We start from the raw sequence: 25,102 nt of genomic DNA on the forward strand, positions 1-25,102 counted from the left end.
TACAATTTACAACCCCAGAGAACCTAGCAGAAGGAAGCTAGAGAATAGGCTTGGGAAATAAGGAGAAACTAAAAGAGCCATGTGGTGTCTAAGGCAGGGCACAGACACCCCATTACCATTGCCCCCTTGGAGAAGGTCAGCTGCTGTCACTGAGAATGTGTTCCAGCACCCTTGGAAATTTCCTCACTTGCTCCAGATTTGGGGCCCAAGTTGGAGCATCCACTTATTCACTACAGGTGGTTTAGGAGCCATGGGTACCAGGACAGGGATGGGGAGGAAGTGGTCTGCACTTGGCTGTGCTGGGGAGAGGTCTTTTGCTCCACTCCTTGGTGTCTCTATAAACACCCTGAGGCAGAGACAGTCAGGGCCCATTGGAATAGGTTCAGGCCCTCTTGAGGCTATCCTGTATTTTCTGTTTATCTCCACAATTTAAATCCTTCTGTCTAATATTTCCTACTGCTCGCACTCAAGAAAACTCTGGGGAACTATGGGGTTGGTGGGTAAACGGCCCGCAGATGAAGCAGCTCTGTCATGTGAAACAGACCCATCACACCAGGGGCCCCAAGCATGGGTGACCTTGCTTAGAACAGGCAACTGCCAACCTTCAGTTTGCAAAAACTTGAGAGTTGAATGACTGAGCACTGAGCCCTGAGCACGCTGAGAAGATCATGAAGGCTGAATTCAGACTCAAACACCTGGCTGTTGGTGTCCAGCTTTGCTCAGACATTCTGGAGTTTTGTCCCCACACAGGCTTCAGCCAGCACTGGAGAGCTGGGGAGTACTTGCTAAAGGTGACCCTGATAAGCAGAGTGCATCTCCCCACCCTCTCTACCAGGAAGGGTCTTCTGCATTGTGTCCTGGATGTCATCAAAGGGTCTGGCTGGAGTCCAGCACTCCAGTGGGAATAAGTCAGGAGGTTAGTAGCAAAGATATTTAGGAGAGAGGATAAAGCCAAAATGAGAACAGAATTGGAAAACCCTCTTGCAAATCTTTACTACCTAAAGACTCTTTTTAGGGGGTGGTGAGACAGGGTCTCACTATGTAGCTTTTTCTGTCTTGGAACTCACTATATAGACTAAGCTGGCCTTAAACTCAGAGATCTACCTGCCTCTGCCCCCCAGGTGCTGGGATTACAGGCATGTGCTACCATGCCCAGCCCTAAGAAATTCTTTATATTCAGGGGAAGAGCATGCCTTTGTGGGCACCAGGCCTCTGCCCTCCCCTGTTGTGGGATATTTGTCACTGTGTATTGCTGTGATTGGTGTAATAGGAAGCTGAATGGCTAATAGCTAGGCAGGAGAGTCTAGGCAGGACTTCTTGGCAGAGAGAGGACTCTGGGAGGAAGGAAGGCTGAGTCACCAGCCAGATGCAGAGGAAATAGAATGGACAGTATGGAATTGAGGTAACAAGCCACATGGAAGATCGTAGATTAAAAAATAAGGGTTAATTTAAGTTATAAGAACTAGTTAGGAACAAGCCTAAGCTAAGGCCGAGCTTTCATAATTAATAATAAGTCTCTGTGTTATTATTTGTGAGCCGGCAGCACAAAGAAAAATCCAAGTTCACTCCCCAGCAGCCTAGTGTTTCCAAAGAGTTTTCAGAACCAAGGAGAGAGACTGTGCTTATCCCCATATCATGGCCCACGAACTGCCACGGCTGGCTACTTGCCACTTAAAAACTCTCAACTGCAGAAGTAACCAGACAGGACACTACTGAAATGGCCAGAGGGGATTCAGCACAGGTCAGCTGGGAGAAGCCAGCTTGAGGGCAGACAGAGTGCTGCCTTGTGGGACAGGCTGTGCAGGGGTCTCAGCAGCCACTGTGGCCAGCAGAATAACAATCTGCAGGAGGCAAGAAGGTAATTTGTTCCAGCACAACTAAGTAGCCAGTGTTGGTTCAAACTTCAGGAGTCTGGCCCCAAGTAGTTTGTGTTAGGCATATTTAAGCACACTGCAATTTGGCGGACTTTCCTGGTGATAATTAACTCAACCCCATATGCACAATAAAGCTTAAGACATGACTACATCAAAAATCTGTACACATGACATCTTTCATTAAAATGGATTCTATAGATGGACAAATTCACAGTAAGGGTCTGGGGGAGAATCCAGTGTGGTCTTGGCCACAAAGACAGCACAAAAGGTCACCCAGCTATTAACCATGTCTGCTTCCAGCCTTCTGGGTGGATGACAGGTTATGCATCCCTTCCTTTGAAGGAACGGCCCTGTTACTGTTCCTGGCTCCCCTGGAGTGCTTCTCTGTGAGCACAAGGGCCTCTGTGCCTCCTGCAGGCTGTGCTCTGCACCGGAACTGAGTTCGCCGCCTCACAGAAGGGCCTGTGGAGCTAGTGGTTAGGTGGCCAGGATGAAGGTGGACCTCCTACAACTATACATCCTGAGCCATGTTCCAATGTTCTGTTTTCCTTACCTATGATTTGGGGACCTTCAGGCTGCAGTGCCCCGTTTTCCTAGAATCACTGGTTAATAGTCACTGAACTCAAGCCTATGAGCACGAGATGGAAGAGGAAGATGAGCAGAGAGGTGGTCTTACCCACCCCTCACCCCAACCCCCCACTCACGAGGAAGCTGTGGCTCTGAGAAGGTGTGTCTCCTGACCACATGCTGGCTGCCCTCAACACTCCACAAAGTTTCCTGACCTGTGACTCCAACCTGTGTCGCTCCCCAGTACTGCCTGTAGAGTGTCACCGGCATTCCACTGGTCCTCCGGGGCACCCTAGACCCTGCACCACTGATGTGCCACTGTCGCCGCCACCGTTTTACCACCACCACTGTCATCCCAGGGAGTCACTGTGGCTCCTGCACACCTAGAACTCTCCCTCTGGCTTCCCCCACCCCCAGCTTGTCAGTTTCCCTGCTGTCTCACTGCTTCTCCTACACCACCCTCTTTATTCAAGCCCCCAAAGTGTTCTTCATTACAGAATCAACTGTTTTGGAGTGCTCCCTACTAGTACACTCTCTAGTTCCCTCTGGTTCCTTGTTTCAGGCTCCCATTGCTTTCCCTTTGCTTCATTAGTCTCCTGCATTTATCTTGCAGTACTCGGGCACAGGAATGACAAACCCTGGCAGGAAAGGCGGCTCAGCAGTTAAGGGTACTGGCTGTCCTGCAGAGGACAAGAATTCAGTTCCCAGTACCTATATTAGGCAGCTCACAACCTCCTATAACTCCAGCTCCACAGATCTGGTGCCCTCTCCTGGTCTCTGAGGGAACCTACACCCACATGCTCAGATACACACACACACATATAAATAAAAACACATCTGTTGCTCAAATTCTAATAGGTCTTATAATAATAAAAAAAAAACCCAGAGCCAGATATTGGGGTGAAAACTGAAAGATCAGAGAAGCAGAGCAAGCCACAGCCACCACGTCTTACCTCACCAACTCTTCAGCCTGAAAAAGCTCAGCTGATAAGCCTCTAGCCAAATGAGCTTCCTCAGCCAAAAAGCCTTTAGTTCCTGTCTCCTCACACCTTATATACCTTTCTCTTCCCAACCATCACTTCCTGGAATTAAAGGCATGTGTGTGCATCCCAGCACTGGGATTAAAGGTGTGTGTCACCACTGCTTGGCTCTGTTTTATCTCCTAGACTGAGTCAATCTCGTGTAGTCCAGAGTGGCTTTGAACTCACAGAGATCTAGATGGATCTCTGCCTTCCGAGTGCTAGGATTAAAGGTGTGTGCCACCACTGTCTGGCCTCTTTGTTTAATTTAGTTGCTTGTTCTGTTCTTTGATCTTCAGGCAAAGTTTATTAGAGTACACAATATATCACATTTCCTCTTTTTTGTATAAAATAATAAAAGAGAGTTGTAACTAATATATAAAAGCTATATACAATAAGTACAATAAATATATACAATGTATCCAGTCAAGAATTACATTAACAATGTCCAGTCTATTAACATTTGACAAATTCAGAGAAAATACTCCATTATCTATGCTATTTTGGTGAGTCCAAAATATTGTACCTAAATCACTTTCCTAACTTGTATTACCAACCCAAAACTATCTTTTGATGTCTTTCAAACTTACACACTTTACACCTTTTTAATGAGTTTCTTTTCTGAATTTGTTAACAAGGAAAACTATAACTTCAACTCCCTCAGAGACCCGAGAAGGAAATAATATTAACTGAGAAAGGAGGAAGTGCAAACAAATGACTTCCAAAAAATGTGAGAAATAACAGAAACAGCTGGCTGCCTGGACAGTCACCCAAGGTTCCTCTGCAACATTGGGTATCCATCTTGAGCCTACAGGCCCAGTATATCTGATAGACTCATCTGTGAAGCAGGATATTTTAAAGGGCCTTCCTATCTTGTCTTGGCAAGGTGTGGCAGTCCTTTCTTTTATGTCCTGCTTGTTCATTTTGAACAGCATACTGTCAGCAGTTGAGGCAAGGGCATTTTCTAGTCCAAAGGCTAACTTTTGCCACAAAGAAAGTAAACTCCATAAGGTGTTTCTTCAGTGCCCATCATCTTCTATGAAGTAGAATGGTGCTGCCAGGAGCAGACATGTCTCATTGTCATTTAAAAAAAACAATCTATGTTATTAAAACATCTTAAATGCCATATTTTGTAGATCTCTGAAGTTTTTGAAGATGATCTGTCTATCTAAAATATATTCCTGTTTGACCTTGAGAACATACCTAATATGACTACAAGTTTGACTGTAATGACTATTAATTTGCATTTCTTATATCCTCAATAGTTGGCAATGGTAACTTTCAAGGACTAGCAATTTGTATTATATTATTAAATGAATTGTATAGGTACAATATCTTGAACAAGATTAGAAATACATGTACAGTATTTTCTAACAAAATCAATCTCAAGTTTGTATCAATATACATTTGTATATAATATACAAAAATCCAATCCAATGCAAAATATTTAAAACTAATAGTTGTTTTTTAAAAGTAGATTCAATAATTTACCTTTTTGTCTTATATCTATATTCCTGTATTTTCTTTTTAGAGTAGATTCAATAATCTACCAATTTATCCTAACATTTCTATCTCTATCTCTCTCTCTTTTTCTCAGAGTAGATTCAATAATCTACCCTTTTCCTATCATTTCTATATAATACATTTCTATATCATATTCCCCTTTCTTCTTTTAGAGATTGACTATGATCAATAACAATTTTTAACCAACCCCTAAACAAACACAAACATTCATAATCCATTTTGGGGGGAATATGGGCATAGTTTTCTAGGCTACTTCATGCTGATTGGGGTGCTGGTAGTCTTATGGGGACAAAAAGAAAATTTAGGTCTGGCCCAGGTAGGGTGGAGATTCTGGCAGCATGTATCTTGGGCCTGAGCTGGGGGCTGCAAAGCCACAGGCAAGCAGTTTTTTTGGTGAATTTGTTCCCCATAAGTTGGATGCCAGATTTTGTTTGAATTCTAATAGGTCTTACAATAAAAAACCTAGAGCCAGATATTGGGGTGAAAACTGAAAGATCAGAGAAACAGAGCAAGCCACAGCCACCACCTTTTACCTCACCAACTCCTCAGCCTGAAGGAGCTCAGCTGATAAGCCTCTAGCCAAATGAGCTTCCTCAGCCAAAAAGCCTTTAGTTCCTGTCTCCTCACACCTTATATACCTTTCTCCTCCAAACCATCACTTCCTGGGAATAAAGGCATGTGTGTGCATCCCAGTACTGGGATTAAAGATGTGTGTCACCACTGCCTGGCTCTGTTTCTCTCCTAGACTGAGTCAATCTCATGTAGTCCAGAATGGCTTTGAACTCAGAGATCCAGGTGGATCTCTGCCTCCTGAGTGCTAGGATTAAAGATGTGTGTCACCACTGTCTGGCCTCTATGTTTAATCTAGTGGCTTGTTCTGTCCTCTGCTCTTCAGGCAAAGTTTGTTAGGGAACACAATATATCACCACACACATCAAAGTTTTTTAAAAGAAGAGATGTGCCAGGCTGTGGTGGCACACGCCTTTAATCCCGAACTTGGGAGGCAGAGCCAGGCGCATCTCTGTGAGTTCAAGGCCAGCCTGGTCTACAGAGTGAGATGCAGCAAAGGCACCAAAACTACACAGAGAAACCCTGTCTCAGGAAAAAAATCAATAAATAAATAGATAAATAAATAAATAAAAATATTTCACTTATTTCTTAGTACTAGAGAGATGGCTCAGCAGTTAAGAGCACTGTCTACTCTTCCAGAGGTCATGAGTTCAATTCCCAGCAACCACGTGGTAGCTCACAACCACCTGTAATGAGATCTGGTGCCCTCTTCTGGCCTGCAAGGACACATGCAGACAGAATACTGTATACATAATAAATAAATAAACCTTAGAAGAAGGAGGAGGAGGAGGAGGAAGAGGAGGAGGAGGAGGAGGAGGAGGAGGAGGAGGAGGAGAAGGAGAAGGAGAAGGAGAAGGAGAAGGAGAAGGAGAAGGAGAAGGAGAAGGAGAAGGAGAAGGAGAAGGAGAAGGAGAAGGAGAAGGAGAAGGAGAAGAAGAAGAAGAAGAAGAAGAAGAAGAAGAAGAAGAAGAAGAAGAAGAAGAAGAAGAAGAAGAAGAAGAAGAAGAAGAAGAAGAAGAGATGCCTAAGTCCTGAACACCATGTTAGAGGGGCTTGATTTCCTCTAACAAAATGCCTCTGTCTCTGTCCAGAACACCTCCCCAGACTTCTTGCTACTTTGGGGGAGGAAGCATGTTACTGATTTGAGCCTGACTGCAAACTCTCATGGATCTGGATGAGCACCTCCAATTTCTCCTCCAGCTCCTGAGCCTGCTGCCTCAACTCCTCAGCCGACTCGGCTTTTGCCCCCTCATGCAATCGCTTGGATTCTTTCACAAGGCTGATGACATCCTCAGTGAGGGACACACCTGTGGTGGCTATATTCATGACCCAGGCTCTTCTGCTCATTGCCAGAGCAGTGCCCCTAAAGGCTTTCTTCGCCTGCTCTCCACTTTGGGCAGGGATGCGCCCCATGGTCAAGAGGCGCTTAGCACTGGCTGCTAAGGCAGGGTTGGCTTTGGCGAGCTTGATGGCGTAGATGCTCTGTTGAAGGCATCGCAGGACTCGGCAGCAACTCTCAGACAACTGGTAGACTTGGGGCCCTGAATGGACCACTGCCTCCGCAACCATCCTCACTCTGTCCATGCTGGTTGATACCAGGTGGCTGGCTCTCGTTCTGGCCGACGACTCATTTGTGTAGTCCACGATACCAGTGGAGACACTAGTCACAGCCGCTGCTGCTCCCAGGCCCATCCCCATTGCCAAGAGCCCCAGACTGGCCCCAGCTGTCACAGGTACCAGAGCGAGGCCAAGGAGGGTCAGGACTCCGGACACAGTGCTGGTGGAGCCGGCCACCACCTTGGAGATGGTACAGTCCCTGTGCACCTTGTCAATCTTGTCTGCAAGGGCGTGCAGCTTCCTGATGTGCTGCTCAAGCTCCAGTTTCACCTGAGGAAACTTATCCACAAACCTCTCCACGTCCTGCAGGTCACGTTGGAGCCTGTCTTGGTCTTCCTTGGCCATGTTTTCTGTGAGGGCGTTGAGAGCGTCGCGTAATGTATCTGCATCAGCTCTGTAACGGGCATCAAGGGATGGAGAGAGAGTTTAGCTGTGGAGTTAGGTCAAGGGTAGCGTGCTTGTCTAATATTCATGGAGATTCAGTTCCATGCCCAGGGCTATAAAAACAAATAAAACAGATGGTTTTTTATAGACTCCATAACACATGGCCTGTGCAAAAGACTGTGGTGATATTTTGTGTCCCCCAATATATTGTGCATCCTAATAAACTTATCTGGGGTCAGAGGACAGAACAGCCACTAGATAGACATAGAGGCCAGAAAATGGTGGCACACACGCCTTTAATCCTATCACTTGGGAGGCAGAGATACTTCCGGATCTCTGTGAGTTCAAAGCCACACTGGAAACAGCCAGGCATGGTGACTCACCCCTTTAATCCCAGGAAGTGATATTAGAAAGCAGAAAGATATATAAGGCATGAAAACCAGGAATTAGAGCTGGTTAAGCTATTAGGCTTTTAGCGGCAGTTCAGCTGAGATTCATTCTGGATGAGGACTCAGAGGCTTCCAGTCTAAGGAAACAGGATCAGCTGAGGAATTGGTGAGGTGAGGACGCTGTGGCTTGTTCTGCTTCTCTGATCTTCCAGCCCCCAATACCTGGCTTCGGGTTTGATTTTATTAATAAGACCTTTTGTAAGATTCGTGCTACAAATGACAGCATGCTTTCTGTGACTACAGAGGGATTTTATAGACATGCAGAATCTTTTGATGGTGAACACTTGGTAATGGTAAATGGCTCTTCATCAATAATAGAGGATAATGAGTAAAAGTCATGTTAAGATGCTCTTCAGAGAACTGGAGAATCTGCAATTAAGAGTGCTTGTTGCATTTGTATGGGACTGGGGTTTGAATCTCAGCAGTCATACTGAAAGGTTCTCAATCATCTATAACTCCAAATCCAAGGGATCTGACACCCTCTTGCAGCCTACATGGGTATGTGCATGTACACACATTCACACACACACACACACACACACACACACACACACACAAATAAATAAAAAGTAAATAAATTGCCAGGCGTGGTGGTACACACCTTTAATCCTAGCACTCAGGAGGTAGAGGCAGACAGATCTCTGTGAGTTTGAGGCCAGCCTGATCTACATAATGAGTTCTGGGACAGCCAGAGCTAGAGAGATCTTGTCTCAAAAAAACAAACAAACAGTAAATAATATACTATAATAAATCTTGTTTGTTTGTTTAAGATGCTCTTGCGGCTAGAGAGATGACCCAGCAGCTAAGAGCACTGTTTGCTCTTCCAGAGGACCCAGGTTTGATTCCCAGCACCCCATAGGAGCTCACAATTGCCTGTTCTAGGGGTTCCAATGCTCTCTTCTGGCCTCTGTGGGCATCAGGCACACACACATACATGCAGGCAAAGACTCATACATATAAAATAGAAATAAGTCTCTAAAAAAAAACTTTAAAAAGCTATTCTTTAGAGGCTGAGGATTTTGCAGTAAAGTACTTGCCAAGCATGCATGAGGCCCTGGGGTCTAGCACTGTATAAAACCAGGCATGGTGTGGTGATATTTTATTTGTGCTGAAATGTGGTGAAATTTTATTTGTGCTTTAATAAAGTTTGCCTGGAGGTCAGGGGAAAAGGCCAGCCATTTTAAGTAAACATAGATTAAACATGGTGGTAGCACATGCCCTTAATCCAATCACTTAGCAGACGGGGTCTCTGTGTGTCCAAGGCCATACTAGGGAACAGAGTCAAGCATAGTGACACACGCCTATAATCCCAGTGCCAACCATAGAGACCTGGAGGTCAGTACAGACAGGCAGTGACAAGGAAGTGAGGTAGCTGGGCTAAGATAGCAAGCAGTAAAGGCGTGGGTAAGACAGGAAGTAGCTCGCATTTGGAAGCTGCAGAGCGAGTGAGGTAAGATTGGCTGGTGGCTTTCCCTATTTCCCTGACCTCTAAGGCTTTCGCCCCTATATTTGGCTCCGTGTTTTTAATTTAATAAGACCATTTAGAAATTCGTCTACAGCATGGTGTCACAAGCTGGTAATTCCAGCACTTGGGAGGTAGAGACAGGAAGATCAGAAGTTCAAGGTCATCTTTAGTTATGTCTGAATTCAAGGCCAACGTGGGCTACATCAGACCTTGTCAAAAAAAAAAAAAAAAAAAAAAAGATGCTCTTAGTGTCAGGCGTTTGATGAAGATGGCTTCTCACTCAAGGGTAACACTGTGGCCATCTGTACATTTGCCGGGGGGTGGGGGCAGAGTTGGGAGAGGGGACTCTGCTGATGAACACGGGGAGGCAAGATTGGAGCCTAAGTCACCCTAACTCATGGAATGTTTGCTAGTATGTTGTGAAGTGTTTCCTTTGCCCTCAGCTGCTGAGAACAGCCAGTAGGCCTGGTCATGTCCTGCCTGCCAGGACTGTCTGCCGTTGGCTGGGACTTTGGCAGGAAGCTCATTCGAACTGAGCAACCCTGACTGAATATTCTAAGCGTGAAAGGCTTCAAAACGATGCCACAGTGGAAAGTTCCTCAGTTGACCTCAGGGGACGGGTCACACTCAAACACCAGAGTGCTAAAAAGAGCTTAGAAAGTTAAGATGTTTCCTAGGTGTAAAAATATCAGTGTGGTTCATGTTGAGACTTGGATCTCATTCCCACGATGCATCATAGTTGAAAATATTTTAAAATTAGGAAAATTCAGCATCCTAACCACTTCTGTTCCCAGGAACGTCCTGTATAAGGTGCTCAGTCTTAACCATGCAGTATATGATGGGGGCTTTGGTGTCATTTCCGATTCTAGGGAATCGGAGACTAAAGACATTGACCTCCAGGAGAGTGAAAAGCCCCGGGTCAGCCTTAAAGGTAGTGTGTGGTCCAGCCCTTTGGCGGCTCCCCAATTCACCAAGAGACACTGGAACATTCACAAAGCACAATTCCGGGTGTATCCATGAAGATGCTTTGGGGAGAGAATTAGCATGTGGACCAGGGCGCTGGGTGGGGAAGGCGCATGGCAGATGGAGGCTGCACATCCATGAGCAGGGGAAGAAAAACCAGAAAGGGGAGAAGTGCCTAACAGCAGGTGACCTGGACAACTCGGCCTCAGCCACAAAGTTCTCCCAGGCTCCATCTTCCGTCAGCAGCAGCTGCAGATCTTCCCTACCCGGCGGCGTGTGCTGGAGGTACTCAGCGGCTTCCTTGACGAAGTTTCGGCTCCCTAGGTGGGAAGGAGAATGAGGTTAGAGGACAGAATGGAAGAGCTTGAGTGACAGTAACCGCAGAGTCAGCTTCCCAGGCTGTCCTGGTCCCTCCTGAGGAGGCAGGATAGGGAGGAGGTGAGTCCTGGCTGTACTCCTCAGGAAGGGACCTGATGTTAGACGAGTCCTTAGTCCCCCTTGCATCTTCCCCTTCTCTGTTCTCAACTTCTCTGCACTCAGTAATGGAGGTCTAGGCCGCAAACCAGAAGAAGCCAGAGGAATGTAAGTACCTGGGGAGCCCTCGCAGGCTGATGGCTCCATGGTGTCAACTGCAGGGTCTCTGGTCCAAGCTGCAAGGAGGAGAATCCAGACCATGCGACGGAGCTGGAACAGCTGCTGAGAAGGCAAGCCACTAGGGACTGTGTCCCTCAGGTCCCTCCACAGTGTCCGGCAAGGATCCGGCTTTAAAAGCGCTTCTCTTCCATGGGCTCTGCAGAAACCAGCCAGTCATCTGGTTCTAACTGCCCACCCCAAGCCCCCTGCTCCAGACAAGGCAAAGGCCTCCTGATCCAGGAGGGTCAGCTGATGATGAGCCTGTGGGAGATACCTGAATTTGTACACAGAAAGCAAGAGGAGGAGGGATGCTCCAAGGAGAGGAACATATATGTGAACTAATGATAGACACTAACGTTTATTGTCTGGGACACACAAGGCTCCTTGGACATAACCTCACTAGGTGATTGCACACGTGCCATGAGATAAGGAGCACTGTGGCCCTGTTGTAACGGAGAAGGAAGACCACAAGGTTAGCTAACATCCCCAGTCTTCATAACAGTGTTAGAGCTGACTCATGAACCCAAACCATTCTGAGCCATGTCCCACCCTCTGGTAACTCAGCTCAGGTCCCTTAAACATTCAGCAGGATGTCTTCCTATCTGTGTGCAGTGTATTGTCAGCAGCTTCCCATCCACAGCAATGCCTGTGCCCCGCAGGGTACAAACTCACCAGTGCCCCTGGGCTCTCCCAAGGCCCACACACTCCTTGCTTCTGCAGGATCCTGCTTCCAAGCAGGCCCTAAAATCCTGCCATATCCTGTCTCTGTTTCTATATTTGCTCTGGGCTGCCCAAACCCATCTCCCATCCTCCCTAACCATTGGACTTCATATCATAGCCAACCCTTTATGTAAACAGTAGTGCAAAGAACATGCCCCTTGAATAGTACTTTGCCTGCATTTCAGAATCTTTCCCTAAGTTCTGTCTAGAGGGCTGGCAAGATGGTACAGAAGATAAGGGTGCTTGCAGCTAAAGCTGATGACCAGAGTTCAAACCCAGGTCCCACATAGTGAAAAGAGCTGACTCCCACAAGTTGTCCTCTGGCTTACACACACACACGTGTGTGTGTGTGTGTGTGTGTGTGCGTGCGTGCGTGCGTGCGTGCGTGCGTGTGTGTGTGTGTGTGTGTGTGTGTGTGTGTTGTGTATTTCATATATGAATACATACATACTTGAAAAATAAATCTAGGCTGGTGTGGTGGCCCATGCCTTTAATCCCAGCACTCTAGAGGCAGAGGCAAATGGATTTCTGTGAATTAAAAAGCCAGCCTGGTCTACATAGCAAATGCCAGGCCAGCCAGAGCTACACAATGAGACCCTATTTCTAAAAATGAAACCGAAACAAAACAAAAACTAAAAAACAAACAAAAACACACTTAAAAAGGGTAAAAAGACACTGATTTGCTTCCTAGGCAGAAAGCTGAAAGTTAAAAGCAGCAGTTCCATTGCGCTGGGATGGCGCGGCGAGTGCTCAGGAAGAACTGTTCCTTATGGTACTTTCCGGGCACACAGAGGCCTGGCAGAAACGGTGACAGGCCTGCAGACGTCCCACGAGTCACCAGATGAGGTGAAATGGCACCTCCCTTCACAGTACGACTGTCCCTTTGTTCCTTCATCTTCGGATTTGATCCTGCTCGACTCTATGCATACACGTGGTACACTGAGGCACGTTCGGTCTAGCACTCCATTACAAGGTTAACTTCCACGGGGTTCACTTAACCAAGACTTGCCTAGCTCCCCTCATCTCTTCAGGACTCAGTCAAGGCACCTACCAGCCGCCATGGCAGAGAACCCTAGTTCCTACAAAAAGCAACCAAATGAGGAGGTCCCAGAGCCCCTGGAGTCTCTCAGTCTGTCTCAGAAGGTTCGTTAATATTCTCCCCCTTCATAACCAGATAGTCTTCTCTGTTCTTTGTTATTTTTGTGACTATTCACCACCACTTCCCCCAAGGCAGAGAGGTTGAGATGCAAGGAAAGCCTCCGTTCTCCATTCTTCGGCCCCTCGGTAAAGCTTTGCACTGACCTGGTCGTGGGCCGCAGCTGGGTGCTGAGGTGGGCGCGCTGGACCTCTTGAAGCGGCCTGTGGCTCAGTTCACAGGAAGGCTGTTCCAGGAAGGACAGAGGCCACACTGGGGGAAGTGGAGCCGGTGGCAGCCCTGCCCTGCTCCTGGCCAGCTGTGTGGCCCTGATAGGAGCCCTCTTTTCCCCCAGTGGGGGCCTGAGCAGCTCAGCAAATCCGCCCCTGGCCAACGAGTTTAGGGCATCCTCCCTGGGCAGGGAAGGAGTGAAGGCAGCTTGCTCTTCCTAAGGCGTCCTTGATGACCTCTCAGGGCCAATTTGAGGCCCTTTTAGTCAGCACATCAGTCCTCAAGCCTGCTGCAGTGGCTCCCTCCCTCCCTCCCCCCCTCCCTCCTTCCCTCCCTCCCTCCCTTCTTCCCTCCCTCCCTCTCTCCCTCCCCCCTCCCTCCCTCCCTTCTTCCTCCCTCCCTCTCTCCCTCCCTCCCTTCTTCCCTCCCTCCCTCTCTCCCTCCCCCTCCCTCCCTCACTTCTTCCCTCCCTCCCTCTCTCCCTCCCTCCCTTCTTCCCTCCCTCCCTCCCTTCTTCCCTCCCTCCCTCTCTCCCTCCCCCTCCCTCCCTCACTTCTTCCCTCCCTCCCTCTCTCCCTCCCTCCCTTCTTCCCTCCCTCCCTCTCTCCCTCCCCCTCCCTCCCTCACTTCTTCCCTCCCTCCCTCTCTCCCTCCCCCCTCCCTCCCTTCTTCCCTCCCTCCCTCTCTCCCTCCCCCCTCCCTCCCTTCTTCCCTCCCTCTCTCCCAACCATTCCCTGCTTCCACCATAGACCTTCAAGCTATCCGACCTCAGTGACACTTCTGTGTCTTTGCTGTGGCTGACCCCCCCCCTCCCCAGTGTCTTCCCCATTCTGTTCTCCCTGTTCCCTCCGTGTCCCACAGTCCAATGCCTGCTGTCCCCCGTTCCCGCTGTACAGCCTCCAAACCCACCCCACAGGCGGGCAGTGGCCTCCGGGGGCCAGCAGCAGAGGTGATCTATCCATCAGTTGAAAACAAGCTGGCTCTTGGTGGGCAGAGTGGAGGCCATCACTGGCCCGTTCACTCTGAGACTGAAGCACCAAGGGTGACCTTTGAAAGCGACGTTAGTGGCACAAACCGAGAATTCCAGCACTCACTCGCGGGAAGCTGAGATGAAAAGATGAATTTAAAAGCCAGACTAGTGGGGAGCTCCGGGCCAGCCTGGGGTTCCTAGGGAGACGCTACCTCAAAAAAAAAAAAAAAAAAAAAAAAAAAAAAAAAAAAAAAAAAAAACAAGAAACCAAACTAAGTTCTGAGTTAGCCTATGCCTCCTCACATTCAGTCTCTCTCTCCACCCCCATGGCCTACCCGGTGATCTTATGGTGACAGTTGGGATGGTTCTGTGGATAAAGTTTGGCAATGTGCCCCTTCTCGGTCCCACACCTGCTGCCCTTGCCTATCCAGACACCCAGGACAGCTTCTGCTTTCTACCTCCGTCACCCACAGACTGACACCAGGAGTCAGGGGAGATGCGGACCTGCGTGTCCAGCTAACCAGTCCAGACCCCTTGGCAAATCACCTGGAGCCTCAGTTTCCCTCACAGGACCTGAAACAGAATAGATTCTCAAAAGAGGGTTGGATAAGAGCCCTCTGGGCCTCTTGTATCTCAGGAGCCAGACTTTGTCCCCAACAGATGAGCAGGAGCCGAGCCAAGACTCAAACTGATATAGACAGGCATTCTGACACGTGACCTTTGCGAGCTCCCTTTTTGCTTATGGTTATTTGAGGGTTATCTTTCTTTTCTGTAATTACCCTTCCATCAAGTCTTCCCCCTTCACCAGGATTGACATTAACTCAACAGCCAGACAAAACTACCACAAGGTACAGAGCTAGGTAAATGTCTATATGAGCATCGAGTCTGCAGTGATGAGGACCCTCTGATCAGTGTGTGGAATAGACCAGAACAGGTCTCTCAAGCAGTCTTGGGTGGAACAGCCTGGACTAGACAGCAGACTCACTTGGCAGGATAGGGCATAGATGTCTTGAACCCCAGAAACTCCCAGACATCTGAAGATCTGCTACACAACAGCCCAGCGTGACTGGTGCCATCCAAAGCAGTCCCCCAGGATGTCTGCCCACAGCATAGGGATTGGCATCTCAGCCCAAATCTTTGGCAATTACGGCCACCAGTATCCTAACACAAAGGAAACAACCCTAAAACTGTAGAGGGGGTCAGGCAGAACGCCAGCACCACCTAGTGGAGGGTGAAGGGATCAGCAGCCAAAGCACCTGGCACACACTGGCAAGGCCAAGCTGAACACTACTATACTGGATGCCCCAGAACAGGCACCCACCTCTATGCTGGTCTCATATTCTCTAGAGAATGCAGGAAGGGACAGGGACCTTCCAACTGAGCACGTGGCACAGGGCTTCTGAAGTACCTAAGAGGTCAGCACAGATAAACCTGGCAGGACTACTCAACACAGAAAGGGGAACCATACCCCTGACTGACAGCTCTGGATGATGGCCTGGGAATGGAAAGGGAAGCCACCGCTCACAGTCACTGCAGCCTGGCCCCCAGTGTCATTCGGAGAACTGTCCTGTCTTTGCTCAGATGGAGCATGGTATCTCCAAATGTATCGGCTTCAAAGTTTAGAACTAAGTATAACAATGAGAGGATCTAAACCACGTGGGGTGGTTTCAAAGAAAATGGCCCCCAAAGGAAGCAGGACTATTAGGAGTAGCAGCACTATTAGTCTTTTTGGAGTAGGCATGGCCTTGTTGGAGGAAGTGTGATACTGTGGGGGTGGAACCTAGGGTCTCCTGTGCTTAAGGTAAGCCCAGGGTTACAGCTCACTTCCTGTTGCTTGAGTATCAGGATGTAGAACTCTCAGCTCCTTCTCCAGCACCATGTCTGCCTGCATGTGGCCATGTTTCTCACTATGATGATAATGGACTAAACCTCTGAACTGTAAACCAGCCTCAATGAACTGTTTTCCTTCATAAGAGTTGCCATGGTGATGGTCCTCTTACAGCAAAAGAAACCCTAACTAAGACAACGTGATTACCAAGCTTTTGCGATGCAATGCAGATAACACTGCCCTCAGTTTGAGGCACATATAATCATCAGGAGCATCAGGCACGTTTGCTGAATGACCACAGCAGCTCTGGGATTCTGATTTCCAACAGGATGGGTAACTGACCCAAGACTCCACTGAGTGCTGAAGACGTTGCTTTAACCAGAGAGAGGATCCAGCTTCAAGTTCAGCAGATTCCCAAACAGGAGGAGGGGAGGGGGCTGGGGAGCTAGTCCACTCGGCAGCTCTGCAGCATGTGGCCAGGATGTCACCACACTCCTCAGTCACCAAGGAGCGTTGGCTGATGTCACTGTCACGCCACAGCATAGCCTTGAAATGTATAGCAACTGAGTGCTGTAACCAGGATGGAGGCTGCCGTGGGATGTTGACAGAGCCTGTAAACTGGGAATCGGGGAGTACCTGTGTGGGCCTTAGATCAAACGCCAAGTGTCCTTTTAAGACACACACAGAGGAACTAGAGAGATGGTTCAGCAGTTAAGAGCACTGGCTGCTCTTCTACAGGTTCAATTCCCAGCAACCACGTGGTGGCTCACAATCATCTATAGTGGGATCTGATGGCCTTCTCTGGCGTTAAGTTGTATATGCAGCTAGAGCATTCATACATAAAATAAACTTTTTAAAAATGTGTTTTGGGGGGTTTTTTTTTGGGGGGGGTTGTTTTGTTTTGTTGTTTTTGTTTTATTTTGTTATTTTGGTTTTTCGAGTCAGGGTTTCTCTGTGTAGCTTTGGAACCTGTCCTGGAACTCACTCTGTAGACCAGGCTGGCCTGGAACTCCCAGAGATCCACAGAGTGCCGGGATTAAAGGCGTGCGCCACCACCGCCTGGCTAAAATGTGTTTTTAAGAGAGAGCACACAGGCTGCAAGATGACTCGGTGAGTAAAGGCACTTGCTGCCAATGACGGCCTGAGTTTGACCCCCTGGGACACTACTTCCTCCAAGGTGTCCTCTGACCTATGTGAACACACACACACACACACACACAAAATCTAATTTTTTAAATTTTCGGGGACTGGAGAGAGTCAGCTCTGTAACTTCCTTCCTCCTGGGAGAGACAGGTGACCCCAGCATTTGGAGAGGCACACTTGAATGAATGCCCTGGGCTCATGGCAGCCCAGCGTCTTCGACTGAATGGAGGCTGGAGGCTCTTGATTTCTCAGGCTCGGAGCCTCTAGTGCTGCCCGAGATGTCTCGGAGCCCTCTCAGTCAAACTACAGAGTCAAGTGTAGTCTCTTGGGACAGTTGGCCCAGCCCTTCCAGGCCACCTTCTGCTGTGGACAGACACCCAGACACCAAAGAGTGGGACATGGTAGTCTTTATTGTGACGCTCAGTGGAAACACCTGTAAACCAGCTTACTGTAGTGGTGACAGCCGCGACACATGCTAAGGCACTTTTATTATATAAAAAGGGGGTGCGAGTCCCACTCACTCCTTCGTGACAGCGACTGGGACTTGAATTCAGAGCTTTTCCGGCATATGTAGCTTCATGATTTAATTTCGTTTGGTTTTTTTTTTTTTTCCCTTTAAAAAAAAAAAAAAAGCCTTCTTGCCATACGGGAGTCTAAACACAGCATTTACAAAGCAGTGAGGCGCACAGGGAAATTCGGCAACCAGTGTAGACCATTGTCGGACAGGCTACTTTCTTCTAAACACAGTTCCGGGGGAAAGGCAGTGAAAACACCCGGAACTGTAGCACTTACTCCAAGAAAGGAAAAAAGAAAACCCTTTTTTGTTTTTTTTTTTTTCTTTCAAAACCATCCCTGGAAGGCAGATCTGAAGCTAGAGCATGGCGGTGCAGCTCAGCCACCCTTGGCCCGTCCTAGGAGGGGCGCGGGAGGGTGCACAGTGTGGGCCCCGGCTCTGGGATAGTCTGGCTGCCAGGCCTGCAAGTCCCTTAACCATTAAATATATTTGGTCCCCTAGAGTGCTGGGAGAAGCCACCGGAAGGCTGTTGGCCTTTCCAGTGTGGCCCTGATGCCCTGTCTGCTTGCCCCAGTGCCAGGACAGTCTGCCCTGGGCAAGGGAGGGGAGGGGCACTGCACTTGAGACATCTGACCATCAGAAGGAGCGGAGGCCACCCGTGCTACCCAGAAGGGAGCGGGGTCAAGTCCCCGAGTGCCCCATGTTCTGCACCCAGCACAGAGGCAGAAGCCCGGGACTGCTCCTTCTGGACCAGGAAGGGCCCAGGGAAGGGGGCCGGCCATAGGGCGGGTGTGAGGTCACCATGTGTGATTGCCAACAGCAGAGGAAGGAGTGGGGGGGAGGGGAGGCAGCAGGGGTGGGGGGTGGCAACACTTCCGGAGGGCCTGAGCTAGTAAAACCTTTATCTGAAGAAAAAATAGATTCCTAGAAAACTCTCGTGCCCACCCCTCCCATGGCTGCCATCCTTGCCCATCGCCTGTGCTTTCAGGCAAGTGGGGCAAAACCTTGCTGGTCGCCGGCCTGAGCCAGCCTGGACTCTTTGGTATCAGATTCTTGAGGGGTACGGAGGACTGGAAGGGCTGCAGCAGAGGAAGCCAATGCCCTCAGGAAGGCCTGGGGGTCGGGGGGTCATGGTCAGAGCAGTCTCAAGGCAGGGGTGTGGAGGGCTGGGGAGGGGAGACGGAGCCGTCCGTCTGTCTGTCCGTCTGTCGTCTCAGGCAGCAGAAGATCCTACTCGGCTGGCTTGGCCTCAGCCCCGTCGGCCTTGCCGTCGACCTCCTCGTCTGAGCAGTCGCCGGTGCCTTTCCGGACAAGTCGGCGGGTCACGACAAACGGCAGGTCCCCACGCCTGTGGGCAGGGGGCAGGGGCAGTGTCAGCGGGCCCAGCTAAGGAGGGCGGGCGGCCCAGTACACAGATTTCAGTGTGGCCGGGGACACCACCCTGCCAGGGGAAGTGAGCCAGTACTGCGCAGGCGGCACTACACTCTCTGGGGAGGGGGCCATCAGAGCGATGGCCAGCCGGTACCTGCCAGCGGTCTTTGCCAGCAGAGGGCGGCAGAGCGGGGGCAGGTGGCGCCGCCTTCCGCAACAGGGGCCTGAGCTCAAACCTCAGGACCAGGCAGGCTGAGTGCCGCAGACCACATGCCTAACTCACGTGGGACCCCAAGTCCCATCCCAGCACCCCAAAACAAAAAGAACCAAGTGAACCCAGAAGCTTGGGGAACAGCTGTTCACACAGGAGTCCGGGGCATTCTCTGATTACGTTAGAAAGCACAGATGCAATTCTCGTGAGTCTTATTTTCATGTTTTTGTTTTTTTTTTTTAATTTTTTTTTCTTTTGGTTTTCAAGACAGGGTTTCTCTGTGTAGCTTTGCGCCTTTCCTGGGACTCACTTGGTAGCCCAGGCTGGCCTCGAACTCACAGAGATCTGCCTGGCTCTGCCTCCTGAGTGCTGGGATTAAAGGCGTGCGCCACCACCGCCCGGCTATTTTCATGTTTTAAAACAAGATTCTCTCTAACTGGAGGAAGATCGAGGACTTTCCAGATCTGCTGTGCTCGGCAAAGCTCTAACACTAACAGAAGCCTGGCTTTCCTCCCTTCGTGCGGCATCGTGACGCCAGCGTTCCCTCTTGGGCATCTCCTGGGAGTGCAGACTCAGGCCAGAGAGCCTCCGGCAGCCAATTCAAAAACCCCAGCATGGAAACACCACCATCAGGCTTCGAGTTCCAAGAAGACAGGCTGTTAAAATAGGCTGGAAAAGCCAGGCGGTGGTCGCCACGCCTTTAATCCCAGCACTGGGGAGGCAGAGGCAGATGAATCTCTGAGTTCGAGGCCAGCCTGGTCTACAGAGTGAGTTCCAGGACAGCCAGGGCTACACAGAGAAGAAGCCCTGTCTTGAAAAATAAAACAAAACAGAACAAAACAAAAGGCTGGGAAGGAACTGCCAAGAATCTGCTGTTCATTCAAGAGCCTGGCTAAGCACAGCAGCAAGGAGACCCCGGAAGGGCACACTAGGGTGGAACCCTCTGTCTGTCACTACGCACCTCTCCTCTGCACATAGGCTCTGGAAGGAGACGACTTTGTGAACCGCGGTCAGAACAAACTACCTTGAGAAAAAGCGTAAGGCCCAGGGTCGGGAGGCTGGCTCACCTCAATTTGCTCTTCAGGGAGCTGACTTCTCGGTTCATGGCGTCGGCCGTCTCCGTGGCATCCTCCAGCTCACGCTGCAGCTTCCGGCGGGAGGCGTTTGCCCGCTGGGCCTCCTCTTCCGCCTCCTCTAGCTGCCGCTTAAGCTGCTTCAAGCGGGTGGACGCCTTGTCGGCCTGCAGAGACACGTGGCTGCGGTAAGGGGCTCTCCAGGGCAGCCCCCCCCCCACCCCCGGAACCGAGGCTCTGCCTGAGCACAAACCTGGTCCTTGAACTGCTCCGCATTCCTCCGCTCGTCTTCCACCTGCAGCAGCACATCCTTCAGCTTCTTCTCCGTCCGGCGCACCTGCTTGGAGGCTGCCTGGCGCTCCCTGGACAGGACAGAAATGGTGACTGAAAGGAGATACTCTACCAGGTAACACAGCCAACAAGACGGCAGCAACCGGAATCTCCACTTCCTGGGGCCACGGAGGCCTGGAGACTGAGACCCTAGTCTTTTCTGGACACCACCGGAAGTGAGGTGTCTTTTCTGGACACCCAGTAGCTGCCATCTCAGGATGGGACCTGGGCTGACCCATGAGACCGGTGAAGAAGCCAGTCTATGGAGTAACTGAGGCTTGGGACCCAGAATGAGCCTCGTTACCTCCAAGTCTCAGTTCTGAGCCCAAAGACAGCTAGCTAGACAGGCTCTCTCCCTAGGAACAGCCCAGAAAGCCCCCAGTTCTGAGTGTGGGCTGCAGGTTCCCATCCAAACTCCACATACTTCTCAGAACCAGTGAGGATGGAAGACAGAGCTCGCGCCTGCCCCAACCTGCACTGACAGGAGGACCACCACTGCGCCCTCGGCCGGGGTGGGGCACCTACTTGGTCTCGTTGTCCAGCTGTTCCTCCAGCTGTGCGATCTTGGCCTCCAGGGCAGCGATGGAAGCCTTGTACTTGGACTTGACAGCACTCTCCATCTCCTGCAGCTTGGCCTTGAGCTCCTTGTTCTGGCGCTCGAGCTGCTGCCGCGCATTCTCGTTCTTCTGGGCGTGGCTGCGCTCCAGGTTCAGGTCGGTGTTCATTTGGTCGATCTGCAAGAAGGGAGCACGGCGACCTCAAGGGAAGACTGGGACACAGCAGGACCCCCCCCTCCTCAGACACCAGGACCACCAAACATCCCAGCCCTCTCAGAAAGGAATCTGCCCGGGAGGAGGACCCAGACACTTCCTGGAACCCGGTCGTAAAGCCACAGGCCTCTGGAGTCAGAAGCAATCAGAGAACAGTGGACACCCATCCCCTTTCGGCCCAGCTTCACCCCGGGGAGATCCCCGGGTGCAGGGGCAGCGGCCGTCCCGGGGCTCACCTGCAGGTTGGCCTTCTTCAGGCGGTCGTTGATGAGCTCCGTGTTGCCCTGCTCCTCCTCCAGCTCCTCCTCCAGCTGGGCAATGCGGGCCTCCAGTCGCCGCTTCTCCTCCAACGCGAGGGCCCTGGGGAGGACCCGGACAAGTGAGTCCGTGCGCCACTGGGGAGGTCCTCCAGGCACCCCCTGGGCTTCCTCCCTCCGACTCACCCTTTGCCACTGCTGTTGGCGATCTCGTCGGCCAGCTCATCCCGCTCCTGTTGGGCCTGGCGCTTAGCACGTTCAGCGGCTGCCAGTTCCTGCCACAGGGACCCAGAACGTACATGACCCACTGGGACCAACACAAGCTTCAGTGCCAGCAGCCCACCCATGTCCTCTCTGGGACCTTAGAACATCATCACTCTGTGCCCTCCACAAAGCCCTTCCCCGGGAACTCCTCTAGCCCACAGGGTCAGTTCCACCCTGGGGCACCTTTATAAAGGTGTGCTTAGAAAGCCCCTATGTCTAAGTATGTAAGAGTCAAGCCAAGAGCCAGGGCTATAAACAGGAACCTCCCAGGCATAACGGGGACAAGACCCGCAGTGCTGGTCCCTCTGCATATGGTAAGAGCAGATACTGAGAAGGTTTATGAAGCAGGCTTGAGTCCAGGCCTCGGTGCCCACCAAGGGCAGCAGATGGGCTGTGGAAGCCAGTGTGGAAGCCACTATCATGATGGTGACAATGGAGGGTGCCAGCCCACACCCGGTAGAAGAGAAGAGCCGTGCCAGAGCAGAGGGTCTGACTGAGCATCTCATAAACCAGCAATGGCACTTTGCGGGGAGTCCACCAGATCCGGACACACCACCCCACCTCTCCCCACCATGTGCTTCATGTGGAACCAAACCAGCAGCCCAGGGGGCACTCAGGACCCTCCTTGCCAGGTGCAATGCAGTAAAGCTCATCATCAACACATCGGTTCATGAAATGAAAATGCTAAATGATCGCATTTTCTTTTAAGAGGTGGATCCGTTGCCCAGTACTTGAGGGCTGAATCTCATCCTTTCCCCATTACAAATGTGCACGCGCACGAACCCACACACCGCGCCCTGCCGAGGTGTGTGGCTAAGGGAGGAAGCCGTGGAAGGACCCCTTCTATTAACTCCCTCCGGGAGGCTGCTGTTCCTCTCTTCCCCTTTCTGCCCTTCCCCTCCGGAAAAGGCTGCCGCTCACTGGCCAGAAGGCAGCAGCCCTGTGCCCCACAGCTGGCCCACCTCCTGCAGCTGGATCATCTCAGCCTCCATGCTCTTGAGCTTCTTCTCGTTCTCCTTGGCCTGCGCCAGGATCTCCTCTCGGGAGGCGCGTGTGTCATCCAGCTCCCGCATGCAGTCCTTCATCTGGGCCTGTGTGCACAAGAGGTTGGCATCTCCATCCACTTCACACCTGCTCGGACACCCCTTAGGGGCCACATCCCCAAAAGGGACCTTCTCTGAGCCTGGCACCATTGTGGCCAACTTTATAAACGGGCAGAAAAGTAACCGCAGGCAGGTGGCTCTGCACCTTGTCCTCCTCCTCCAAGGACTTAACAAAGCATCTCTCCACAGCACTGACCCCTGGATACAGGGCAAGCTGTGCCCTTCTTAGAACTTCCTGTTGACTTGAAGCTGATGCCAGTGGCACCAGCCAATGGCGGCCAACACACACAGTCAGTGACCAGGGGAGCCCAGGGACAAGACCGCAGCATGCTTCCTGCCAGGTCAGGATAAGGCAGAAAACTCAGGCCCCTCTGCCGTCTGTTCCCAAGCTCAAGACCCTCCGTCAACAGCCCTCTTTTTCTTCTGCAGACAAATCTCACAACAGCATTCTCAGTGGCAGAGTGGGACTCCTGTTATACGTGGCTCTTAAAAATGCCACCAACAAGCTGACGGACGTTCTGTGCCCCACAACCTTGCCCGTGTGATATTTAATCTTCCCTACTGCTGACACACTAGGCATGATGGGCCGCTCAAGAGCTGTTTTTATTAATGTTAGTCTTTAATCACTGGTGAGTGAAAATTCCAGGTATGTTGCCCCAGGCTCTAACAGTTGTTGCCCCAGAAACTTAACAGTCGGTACCCGGTTTCTTCTGGAAGCCTGCTTTTAAGTGGCCACCATCCCTGACTCATCTGCATGTCCAGTTACCTTCTCCTCGGTTTAACGGACTCAGCCTCTTTTATTACTGTCTCCATTCTGAGCCTGACCCTCACCTGTGAGACAAGCTGGGAGCTCCTCCAGACAGGCTCATGGGGGGCAGGTCCTGACTCCTGGCCTCTACCGAACCCCCCAATCTGTGCCTAACCCAGGACTGCCTCACCTGGAGCTTCCGCAGCTGTTTGATGGCCTCCTCCCGGTTCTTATTGGCTGTGTCGATGTGCGCCTCCAGATCCTTCAGATCCATCTCCAGCTTCTTGCGAGCCGCCATGGCCATTGAGCGCTGTTTCCTCTCGTCCTCCAGTTCCGCCTCCATCTCCCGTACCTGAGGAACACCAGCAGAGCTCAGGAGGCAGGGCTCATGCTTGACGCTCACTGCAAGCGCTGAGCTCAGATGAGCTCGGGCCAGACTGGGAGATCCAGGGGGCCACGGAGGCCATCAAGGCACCAAGTCAGCCATTGAGCCCTGGGACAGCAGACTGAGAAATGAGGCAGTGGGAGGGTGGTCCAGGAGCCCCTCCCAGACCCAGATGCTGCATGAGGAGGCAGGAGGAGGCAGTCCCTGGTGTCTTTTCCAGAGGCGGGGAGGCCACACACACCTGTCTGACCAGCTGCTTCTTCTTCTCCTCGCTCTGTTCATCCCGGCCCTGCAGATCCCGCTCAAACTGGGCCTTCATGGCCTGCAGGTTCACCTCCAGACGGAGCTTGGCGTCCTCGGTGGCCTGAAGCTCATCCTCCAGCTCCTCTAGCTGGGTCTTCATCTCCTCTACCTGCTGCTCCAAGGCCCTCTTGGACTTCTCCAGCTCATGGACCTAGCAGAGAGCCCGAGTTAGTTCGAGGCACAGACAGCAAGGAACCCTAAACTCAGACCCCACACACCCTGGCTCTTCTCCTGGGCCCCGGACCCTGGCCCAGCACTCACACTCTTGCCCACGTCATCCTTGGAGCTCATGAGGTCCTCCATCTCCGTACGGAACTGCTTGTTGAGCCGTTCCAGCTCTGCCTTCTGCTCCATGGCCTCCTCGAGGGCCCGGGCCAGCGACAGCGCCTTCGTTTCCTTCTCACGGGCCTCGGCCTCGGCTTGGTCGCGCTCCTCTGCATACTTGGCAGAGATGGTCTTCTCCTCGGCTAGGAGCTGGGGAAAGAGGTCGTACTGTGAGGCTAAGGCTGCAGACCACTGGGGTCCTACAGCCAGACCCACAGCAACAGGCCCAAGGCTGCTGCCTGGGGACTGGCTGACTGGGGATGGTGAGAGCAAGGATTCCTCTAGCACTATACTAGATCTCTGCTTCGGTTTTTTTGTTGGTGGTGGTGGTTTTTTTTTTTTTTTTTTTTAAAAAAA

At 51.0% G+C, this 25,102-nt stretch overlaps 2 protein-coding genes across 4 annotated transcripts in view; both read right to left on the reverse strand.

Moving 5' to 3' along the window:
- Window positions 1-6,522: 6,522 nt before the first annotated feature.
- LOC114694351 (apolipoprotein L2-like) lies at window positions 6,523-13,435 on the reverse strand. 3 transcript variants are annotated; one of them, XM_028871272.2, is made up of 4 exons: window positions 13,088-13,435; window positions 11,023-11,125; window positions 10,623-10,752; window positions 6,523-7,565 (listed from the first exon to the last, which is right to left on the reverse strand). In XM_028871272.2, the coding sequence occupies exons 2-4, from the start codon at window positions 11,105-11,107 to the stop codon at window positions 6,689-6,691; spliced, it is 1,092 nt and encodes a 363-aa protein (XP_028727105.2). In that variant the 5' UTR covers window positions 11,108-11,125; window positions 13,088-13,435; the 3' UTR covers window positions 6,523-6,688. The 3 variants fall into 3 exon arrangements, with proteins under 3 accessions (XP_028727105.2, XP_037053528.1, XP_037053527.1); XM_037197633.1 differs by having other exon boundaries at window positions 11,023-11,222; XM_037197632.1 differs by having other exon boundaries at window positions 11,023-11,326.
- Window positions 13,436-17,484: 4,049 nt separating this feature from the next.
- The window catches only part of Myh9 (myosin heavy chain 9), an 86,703-nt gene continuing 79,085 nt past the window's right edge, over window positions 17,485-25,102 (reverse strand). Inside the window, exons 32-41 of the mRNA XM_028871057.2 lie at window positions 24,683-24,895; window positions 24,360-24,572; window positions 23,924-24,085; window positions 22,845-22,973; window positions 21,805-21,893; window positions 21,598-21,721; window positions 21,117-21,325; window positions 20,515-20,623; window positions 20,256-20,428; window positions 17,485-18,954 (exon numbers count right to left, since the gene is read on the reverse strand). Coding sequence (XP_028726890.1) covers window positions 18,837-18,954; window positions 20,256-20,428; window positions 20,515-20,623; window positions 21,117-21,325; window positions 21,598-21,721; window positions 21,805-21,893; window positions 22,845-22,973; window positions 23,924-24,085; window positions 24,360-24,572; window positions 24,683-24,895 — 1,539 coding nt within the window. The 3' untranslated portion in view covers window positions 17,485-18,836. The remainder of the gene's footprint in view (window positions 18,955-20,255; window positions 20,429-20,514; window positions 20,624-21,116; window positions 21,326-21,597; window positions 21,722-21,804; window positions 21,894-22,844; window positions 22,974-23,923; window positions 24,086-24,359; window positions 24,573-24,682; window positions 24,896-25,102) is intronic.

Source organism: Peromyscus leucopus, chromosome 20 (assembly GCF_004664715.2).
Source record: "Peromyscus leucopus breed LL Stock chromosome 20, UCI_PerLeu_2.1, whole genome shotgun sequence".
Classification (NCBI taxonomy): Eukaryota; Metazoa; Chordata; class Mammalia; order Rodentia; family Cricetidae; genus Peromyscus; species Peromyscus leucopus.

What these genes read in the sequence shown, in the direction of transcription:
- LOC114694351 (XM_028871272.2), bottom strand. Translation starts at nt 11,107, where the DNA reads ATGGTCTGGATTCTCCTCCTTGCAGCTTGGACCAGAGACCCTGCAGTT. An exon ending in AGCCTGCGAGGGCTCCCCAG is followed by an intron (nt 10,753 to 11,022) that starts GTACTTACATTC and finishes CTTCCCACCTAG; the next exon opens with GGAGCCGAAACTTCGTCAAG. An exon ending in GCTGAGGCCGAGTTGTCCAG is followed by an intron (nt 7,566 to 10,622) that starts GTCACCTGCTGT and finishes TGCCCGTTACAG; the next exon opens with AGCTGATGCAGATACATTAC.